The following is a 10,023-nucleotide window of genomic DNA, read 5'->3' as shown; positions in this document are numbered from 1 at the left end:
TAAACTATAATTTAAGTTATAAAATGGCAAAAAAAATAGATCAAGATATTTTTTTTTGTCTCAGTTATAAAAATATATTATAGAGATTCTTAATAATAATAATAATAAATAAATTTTAATTCGAGTAAGAATTTATTTAAGTGAAATGATATTTTTAATTTTCTACTAAAAAAACCAACTACTATGACAATTAAAGTGTTGTTTATGGTGAATTGAAAATATGTTTAATATTTAGTTTGTTGAATAACTAATAAATGAGTTTTTTTTTTTTTTTTTTGTTACACAATGACTTCCAGAAAAGTATGTTGTAATTGTTTGGTTTTTACATGATCGTTTGTTCATCGCAAAATGAGTGTAATAATTGATGTACAAATACACAAATACTTGATATACATGTTACATCACTCATATATTTTAAGACATCGAAAATATATACGATAAGAGTACATGTGTGAGATCGGGAAAAAGACACTTTCCCAACTGGTTTTATAAGAGTACATATGTATTTTGTATTGCGAATTTGGGTTTGTGTCTCAGATGATTTCAGCTTGCTGAGGCTAATTAGAGCAATTTTAAAAGACGTAACATCTCACCGAGTTAAATCCATTGTTGCGCCTTCTTCATCATGAAAAGTCAAGAACTTAAATAACTTTTTTCTGTGGCTTTGTTTTTTCTTTTGCGTTTGTTTTATTCTTATCATCATTTTGTATTTCGTTGATGCTTCGAGTCTTTCTTTTCTAATTATCGGTAACATTTCTCTTGAGTTCGTTTGGTTACTAGAAAATCACTTGTAAGAAAGTATACACAATAATTAAATCTTTTGATTTAAGCATCTACAGTTGATCATAATACAGTACCTTGGACGATCTTTATATCCAGCTTCACAGAATTCGTGCAATTAAACCCATCAGGTGTTTTGGTAACAAATTTGTAACAGTGAATGCATATCTCGTACAAAAACAATGACAGTGTCGACTAACTCCTGTATCAGACGTGACAATAATATTCTAAAAATTTAATCATTTTAAAAGCTATTACTACATTTTTCTCATATATTTAGTTTTTTGTAAAGATTAAGAAAGTTTTTGGAAAAATAAATTTTAGATGGAAATTTCAAATTTTACACATATTTAATGAATGTTTTAATGAGATAAAAAATATGTTAAAAATAGTTAATGTATTTATTGATGGTGATAGATTGGTAAAAATAATAATATTAAATATGAAAATGGACTATGTATTTGGGATAAATAAAAAAGTAAATGCGATTTTTATATTTTAGACGGAGGTAATATTTAAAATTAACTAAAAAACCAACGTATTTATCACGCTCATGCTTAAAAATATATAATTATAGATTTATTTTGTTTTTTGCTACATTTCTTACCTCCAAAACAAATCATTTCAATAAACAAATGTTCGTATGTCTATTAGGAAGTTAAAAATAGTTTGGGTTAGAAATAGAAACACATTAACTCTCTTGTTGAGTAAGTAGTCCAAAATAATTATTCATAATGTAAAATATTATTTGTGTAATAAAATCGGCAATAATACATTACTTCCGCAGAGGTTATTTAGAAAGAATAGGCAATATACTAAATTTCAAGGGAGAATGACTTGACAATTAAAAATAAAATAATAATTTTATTTTTAAAATTTTTTGACATGTTTTTATATCTTATATATATTATATTTTGATTTTGATGGGAAATCAATTTACTTGGAAACAACTTAATATAAAAAAAAAAAATCAAACAAATCAATTTTTTTAACAAGTTCTATGTCTGTCACTACCTAATTAGCGTTTTCCGACGAAAATCGAATATTTTGATGGTTGATGAACCGAATTAATCGAAATTTAGAAATAATTGCATCAAAACCAAAATTTGATAAGCCAGTGGACTAAAAAAACAAGTTATGGAAAAAGAAAAAACACATTTTCCCTTTTTGAAATACTGTCTTGAGCTTGAAATTATATTGAAATCGATAATTACAATCTATTTTTTTTTTTTTACGGTAATTATTACAATCTATTCTTAAATAGTTATGAAATTAAGCATTTCAAAATAAAATATTATATTTACTATCAAAAAAATAGTTATGAAATTAAGCATTTCAAAATAAAATATTATATTTACTATCAAACAACGCAAATATATATAATGTGGTACAGCTAATTAATATTTATTTAAGACAATACTGAGGACTTGGTGAAAACTTGTCAGTTTCGCTTTACTATTCTTTTAATATAATATGAACATTACAAGACTTTTAAGACAAAAAAAAAGGAATAATAATTGCTAAAAAGGCGCAATAAATTTTAAGCATCAAAGAAAACAAATTCATGTACAGTAGGTTGGATTTATGTATTTAAATAAAATAAAAATTCTTGTTCCATAGTTTTATGGATGAATTTTGTAAGACGGGTTTTCTACTGAAGTCACTCATAAAAAAATATTATTTTTTATGTCAAAAATATAACTTTTTTATTGGAAATATAGATAAAATTAACCGTTTTACAAGATACCTACTATTAAAATAAACTAGACCATGATATCTTTTCATGTGAAATTGAGAACAAAAAAAATTATGTTTTCATAAATTTCTTCCTAAAAAAAAAAGATTTTGAATCTATTTCATATTTTGTATAAAATATGTAAAACAAATATAGAAGTTTTGTCATAATTTTTCACTTTCCCAATAGTATTTATCATTTTTTTGGGGATTTTCATTGGACATCAGAAAATTTATCACACTGTTTTAAAATTAAAATACAAATCAACACCAAATAGTAGGAACTCAATAATGGAACAACGAGCATGTGGAGCCTTGATAAAATAAAAAATAAACAACTTTTTCGACAATTCGTCTTTAGATGTCAATCTAGACTCCTTTCATTTCACTTTTTTCGCAGAAATTTTCCTTCTGAAAATCTTGAGCTTTGAAATATGGCAGAAGCACTTGTTTCGGCGATTATGCACACAGTAATTGTAAACTTGAACAAAGCATCGCTGCGAGGTGTTGGGCTCCTTCAGGGCTTGGAGGATGATCTCAGGAGACTTGAAAGTGTATTTAGCACAATCCAACTTGTGATCCAAGATGCTGAAGTCCAGCAAAGAAACAATTTGGTGCTGCAGAATTGGTTGCTAAAGCTCAAGGATGTTGCCTATGATGCTGATGACGTGCTGGACCTGATCGCCACCAAGGGCCTCAGACGGAGATTTAATTCCGAAAGAGGTAAGCACGGACATCTAACTTCGTTTTTCTCGAAAAGAAACCCGTTGTTATTTCGTGTTGAAATAGCAAGAAAAGTGAGAGATATAAGGGGAAGATTAAATGATATAGCGGATGAGAGACATAAGTTCGAGTTGAGGGAGGGTGTTATGAATAATCAAGTTGGAGTCGTAGAGAGCCGACAGACCAGTTCCTTGGTGAACGAATCGGAGATTTTCGGAAGAGATGAGGAGAGGGAAATGTTAGTCCAGAAACTGATCCATGACATGGCTGATCAAGATGATCTTTCTGTCTGTGCTGTGTGGGGAATGGGAGGGATCGGGAAAACCACACTCGCCCAACTGGTCTATAATGATGAAAGGGTTGTGAAGCATTTTGAGTTGCGAATCTGGGTTTGTGTCTCGGAAGATTTCAGGTTGCAGAGGCTGGTTAAAGCAATTCTAGAAGATGTACTAGGAGTTGGCTGTAGTCTCACTGAGTTAAATCCATTGCTGCGTCTTCTTCAAGAGAAGTTGAGGGGAAATAAATTTTTACTAGTTTTGGACGATGTTTGGAATGAAGACCAAAGTCTGTGGGATCCTCTTAAAGAAGCGTTAAGATGTGGGTCAAAAGGCAGTGGGGTAATGGTAACAACTCGAAATGAAAAAATTGCTCGAATGATGGCTACAGCTGAAATCATGTCACACCGAATTGGCTATTTATCATATGCCGATTCTTGGTCTTTATTCAAGGGAAGAGCATTTGCATGTAGAACAGAAGATGAAAACCTAGTCGGAATTGGTGAGGTGATAGTGAAGAAATGTGGCGGTGTGCCTTTGGCTATAAAGGCTCTAGGGAGCTTGATGCGATTTAAAAGCCACGAAAGCGAATGGTTGGCAGTTAAAGAAATTGAAACACCGGTTCATGGAATCGACATCTTTCCTGTATTGATGTTGAGTTATGACAATTTATCTCCACAAATGAGGCAATGTTTCTCTTATTGTTGCGTATTTCCCAAGGATTATTGGATGGATAAAGACGAGCTAATACAACTATGGATGTCAAGCGGCTTCCTTCAAGAAGAAGGCCAAAAGGACTTGTATCTCATTGGCCAATCGATCTTTGAAGAACTGGTTCGGAGATCATTTTTCCAAGATGCCGAGAAACACCAGATAGGGAAAATGAGATGTAAAATGCATGATCTAATGCATGATTTGGCAGAATCGGTCATGAGACGAGAAACTTACAGGATGGTGGATGGCAATGTGCAGAAAATTCCACCTAGAGTTCGTCACTTGTCATGTGATCCGCGGTCACTTCAGATTATTAAAAAGAAAAGGGATGAGCTCCAACCACTAAGCATGAATACTGCACACTCGCTTATTAACATGAATCTTTATGCTGATGATGTTAAACGTGGAGGATTTTTGTTCTCCTTTCTCTCAAACCAACAACATTTAAGAGTGTTGGACTTGAGATTTTGCAGGATAATGAATTTTCGGAGTTTTGTTGACAAATGGAAACATCTTAGGTTCCTTTCAATGTCATGCGGTGAGCTCAGGACGCTGTCTGAATCTATTACTCAACTCCACAACCTTCAGACCTTGAAACTTAACAATACAAACGATCTTCGCAAGTTGCCTGAAGGTTTGAAACACATGAAAAATCTTTGGTTTGTGGAAATTGATAGGCCTGATTCACTTATCTGCACGCCACCTGGACTTGGAGAATTAACTTCCCTCCAAAGACTAAGCATTTTCATCGTGGGTGAAGACTCGGCACACCAAATCAGCCAGCTGAAGGAATTAAATCTTGGAGGGGAGTTGAGCATAAGAGGACTTGAAAATGTGAGAAACCTAGAAGACATCAAAGCCGCCAACATGATTACGAAGCGGAACCTGGCATCTTTGAATTTATCTTGGGCAAGTGGAGCAAACAAGATCACCAGGGAACATTTCGAAGCGACTCTAGAGAATATCCAACCACATCATAATCTAGAGCAGATCTGCATTTCGTCATATCAAGGTTCGAGGTTTCCAAATTGGATGTCTGCTCCAGCGTTTATTAATCTAAGTGAAATCACTTTGGAAAGATGTGAAAAATGTGAACACCTTCCACCCCTCGGGAAACTTCCAGCTCTGAAGATTCTTAAACTTGTTAGATTGGATACTGTAAGAAGACTGGGTACTGAATGGTGTGGCGATGGAAAAAGTTCATTTGTTGCATTGACACATCTCCGGTTATTGGCAATGCTGGACTTGGAGGAATGGATTATACCAAATTCACATGAGAGTTTTCTTCGCTTACAATATCTAGGCATAATCGAATGCCCCAAATTGATCAGACTGCCTTTTCTACCAGTTCTTAAAGATTTCCATGTACACACCAACCCAGCAATCCTTGGATCCATGATTGCTACTTCAATCGAATCACTTCGCTTAATCGATGATGCTGATGAACTTAGTCTCCTTCCAGGAGGTTTAGTGAGCGCTCAAAAGAATCTAAAGAAATTGGAAATCAAGGAGTGTTCTAATCTCAGGAGTCTATCAATCATGTTGGATGACCAATGTGCTCTGAAGAAGTTGAGTTTTGATTCCTGCACAAAACTTGAATATCCACCGGAAGGACTCAAGTTTCTAGACGAATTGGAATTCTTTTGGTGCGATAGCCTTAGATCATTTCCGGCAGCTATTTTGGAAAATATGTCTTCCCTGAGATCCTTGACATTCTTACATTGCAAGAAATTGGATCCGTTATCTGGGCCGCCGCTACAAAGAGCCGTCAGTAGCCTCCATGAATTGGCGATAATTGGTTGTCCAGAGCTCAAATGTTTGCCAGAGAGCATTCAACAATTGAGTGCCCTTCGAAAGTTGAGGATAGGTTTTTGTTCTGGATTATGTTCCTTGCCTGACTGGATCGGGAATCTTCAGTCATTGTCAACATTTATTCTTACGGGTTGTAGAAATTTGACGTCATTGCCAGATAGTTTCGGGAATCTAAAATCACTATCGGTGCTTGATGTTTCATGCAGTCCAGTTTTGGCGAAGAGATGCGAGAGATCAAAGGGTGAGGATTGGCCTAAAATCTCACATATTCCCCAAATATACAATGAAGTCTGATTTCAGCCTAAAGATGCGAGAAATCAAAGGGTTGCCTAATATATGAAATGAGAAAAATGAGACATGTACTGTACACATTACTCATGAAATGATATGTATTCGGTGATATCCCCTTGTGCTTCCTTTTTTATACAGATAAAATATATGAAATGATATGTGTAGTTATTTGTGTCGTGTACATTTATGTGAGCACCGATCAGGTTTTAACGCTTTATTTTTGGACAGTTGAATTTATTCATTCTTTAATTTTTTTTAAGTACTACTTGTCAATGCCGAGCTTCTCTTAATTTTAGTCATATTCTTATAATTATTATTAACGGTTAATTTATTATATGTGAGTTTTTAAAGTTTATTTAGAATATTTCAAAATTTTAATCTATTTGAAAAACTACCATTATCGGCAATATATTTATTTAATTGACATCCCATTTCTCCATAACATTAATGATCTTTCGTGTTCTTCTCGTTGTCTTAGTGTCAGGGTATTCGAGTTTAATTTGATTTTATATTGTTAATAATTCGATCCAAAACAAATATATCAATTATATTAAACATATATTTACCACGGAAACTGAATTTTTTTTTTCAAATCAAATTTCATGTTAATCATATTTTCTTTACCAACATTAAAATTTTAGTTTGAAAAAAATACTAATTCTTTCTTATAATTACTATTTATTCATAATGCGTGCCTCTGTGTGTGTGTGTATAACGTATTCAAAATATATATTATACAGAATATTTTGCTGATGTTATTATAATTTATTTACTATGTCAATTTTATTAACTGTCATTTATTTAATTATTTTTTACATTATTATTGCTACTATATTGCTAAATTTCATATTATTAAATCTTATTATTCTTTTGAATAATATTATTTTTATTTAGTTTATTATTTTCAATAATATCATTAATTATTTTAATTATGTAATTTTAAAATTTACAAAATAATAAAAATAACATGTTTGATTAGCAAGTTGGTGAGTTCATTATTTTAAATAGTAGTCTTTTCAACTTTATAATATTAAAATTTTAAAATAATCCAATCAAAAATAATATGTTCGAAACACACCTTAACAAATACTATATTTAAAAATTTGAAGGTATTTTTGTCATTTGGGTTAATAAAAATTTAAAAAAACATGATCAATTTCATTTTAAGCACGTGTTACTACAATTTCTAACTTAGTGGTTTTTAGCTTAATTTTTGAAAGATAGAGAATCTAATAAATTATTAATATTTTATAAAAAGTGTTGTACCATATATGAATTTTTCAAGGAGGTTAAATGCTATTAGCCCAATCATTCTCTTTCAAAGTTTATATCAAGATAAGATATTTTATTATATTTGACTAATTAAAATATTTTTTAAAATAAAGTATTTTATTTACTATTAAACTCGTGTTATAGAATGAAGGTTGGATCTACCATCAATACTAATACATTGGCGCATGCAACATTATTTTTTATAATTGATTTGATTTATATTCGCACAAAAACTTTTTCTTACGAGACAGTCTCGTAGGTCAATTTGTGAAACGGATCTTCGAATTCATGAAAAAAAATATTACATTTTTTTGTCAAAAATATTATTTTATTAAAGATATGACTAGGTCGATCTATCTCATATGAGACGTCCATTATCAAGCGTACAAATTATAACATGTCAAGGGTAGTGAATGTCAATTACATAAAATATAGGATAGGTGTACAAATTACTCAATTTTATTTATATTAAAATATGGATAATATCATAATTATAAAAATTAATGAAGAGACATACAGCAATTTGAAATAATTATAATCAAACGAATGTCATATCATAATTGAAAAAAAAAATTAATGAAGAGACATACAGCAATTTGAAATAATTAAAATCAAACGAAGGTCATATCATAATTGAAAAAAAAAAATTAATGAGAGGCTAAACTATAATTTAATTATAAAATGGAAAAAAAAACATATAAAGATATTTTTTTTGTCTCAGTTATATATAGAAATATATTATAGATATTCTTAATAATAATGATAAATAAATTTTAATTCGAGTCAGAATTTATTTAAGTGAAAAGATATTTCCAATTTTCTACTAAAAAACCAACTATTACGACAATTAAAGTGTTGTTTATGGTGAATTGAAAATATGTTTAATATTCAGTTTGTTGAATAACTAATAAATGAGTTTTTTTTTTTTGTTACGCCATGACTTCCAGAAAAATATGTTGTAATTGTTTGGTTTTTACATGATCGTTTGTTCATCGCAGAATGAGTGTAAAAATTGATATACAAATACACAAATACTTGTATATATATTACACACCACTCATATATTTTAAGACATCCAAAATATATACGGTATATAAGAGTACATGTGTGGATCGGGAAAACGACACTTTCCCCGTGTTAAATCCATTGTTGCTCCTTCTTGAAGAAAAATCAAGAACTTAAACAACTTTTTTATTTTGATGTGGCTTTGTCTTTTTCTTTGAGTTTGTTCTCTTCTTATCATCATTTTGTATTTCGTTGATGCTTCGAGTCTTTCTTTTCTTATTATCATCTGTAACATTTCTCTTGAGTTCGTTTGGTTTCTGGAAAACCACTTGTAAAAAAGTATACACAATAATTAAATATTTTTAATTAATTATCTACAGTTGATCATAATGCATTACCTTGGAACGATTTCTATATCCAGCTTCACAGAATTCGTGCTATTAAACCCATCAGATGTTTTGGTAACAAATTTGTAACAGTTAACGCATATCTCGTACAAAAAATCTACATCCAAAGATGTGTATTATAAAGTTATTAAAAATTTACTCAAAAAAATCTACACAATTCTCTAAAATAAAGTCGATAAATTAATTGATATAGCAATATATTGTCTATTTATTTAAAAGAAATATTTATTTTTTTCTATAATAATTAATCTATTATCTATCTATTATTACTATATGAATTTGGATTGTGAATTTACATCTATGTCCTTATTTTCATTAAATAATATTCATTAATGCATTTCACTTTATTTGTTTTGTTTTCATATACTAATTATTGAAATCTAAACTAAATTGAAGAACTATTATAAATATATGAGTTTGAATTGTGAATATACAACTATGTCCTTATCTTAATTAAATAATATTCATCAATGTATGTCACTTTATTTGTTTTGTTTTCATTTATTAATTAATGGAATCTAAACTAAATTGAAGAAAAATAAAATTTAGCACATATATAAGTTTGGATTGTGAATTTACATCAATATTTTTTGTACAATAAAAAATATATTTTTTTGTTCGTTTTTTTAAATAAAATTTAGCATATATGTGAGTTTTGTTTTCATCTATTAATTAATGGAATCTAAACTAAATTGAAGAACTATTATAAATATATGAGTTTAAATTATGAATTTACATATATGTCTTTATCTTTATTAAATAATATTCATTAATGCATGCCACTTTATTTGTTTTGTTTTCATCTATTACTTAATGGAATCTAAACTAAATTGAAGAAAAATAAATAAAATTTAGCATATATATGAGTTTGGATTGTGAATTTACATCAATGTTTTTGTAACAATAATAATATTTTTTTTGTTCGTTTTTTTTTAAATTGTGATGTTACTATCTTGTCCACAAATTGTTGGTTGTTGAGATATTTTGATCTTAATTGAAGGAAGAGTAGG

General features: G+C 29.7%; 1 protein-coding gene across 1 annotated transcript; it reads left to right on the top strand.

Moving 5' to 3' along the window:
- The first annotated feature begins 2,808 nt into the window (after nucleotides 1–2,808).
- On the top strand, nucleotides 2,809–6,438 carry LOC140823032 (disease resistance protein RGA2-like). The gene has a single exon (XM_073184108.1). It carries the CDS (start codon nucleotides 2,949–2,951, stop codon nucleotides 6,330–6,332), a length of 3,384 nt encoding a protein of 1,127 aa, XP_073040209.1. The 5' UTR covers nucleotides 2,809–2,948; the 3' UTR covers nucleotides 6,333–6,438.
- The last annotated feature ends 3,585 nt before the right edge of the window (nucleotides 6,439–10,023 follow it).

Source organism: Primulina eburnea, chromosome 1 (assembly GCF_022965805.1).
Source record: "Primulina eburnea isolate SZY01 chromosome 1, ASM2296580v1, whole genome shotgun sequence".
Taxonomy (NCBI): Eukaryota; Viridiplantae; Streptophyta; class Magnoliopsida; order Lamiales; family Gesneriaceae; genus Primulina; species Primulina eburnea.
Note: the sequence above shows the minus strand (reverse complement) of the source record. Positions and strands in the feature narration are given on the sequence as shown.

Bases quoted from the DNA above. Each gene is read 5' to 3' on its own strand.
- LOC140823032 (XM_073184108.1), top strand. From the start codon at position 2,949: ATGGCAGAAGCACTTGTTTCGGCGATTATGCACACAGTAATTGTAAAC.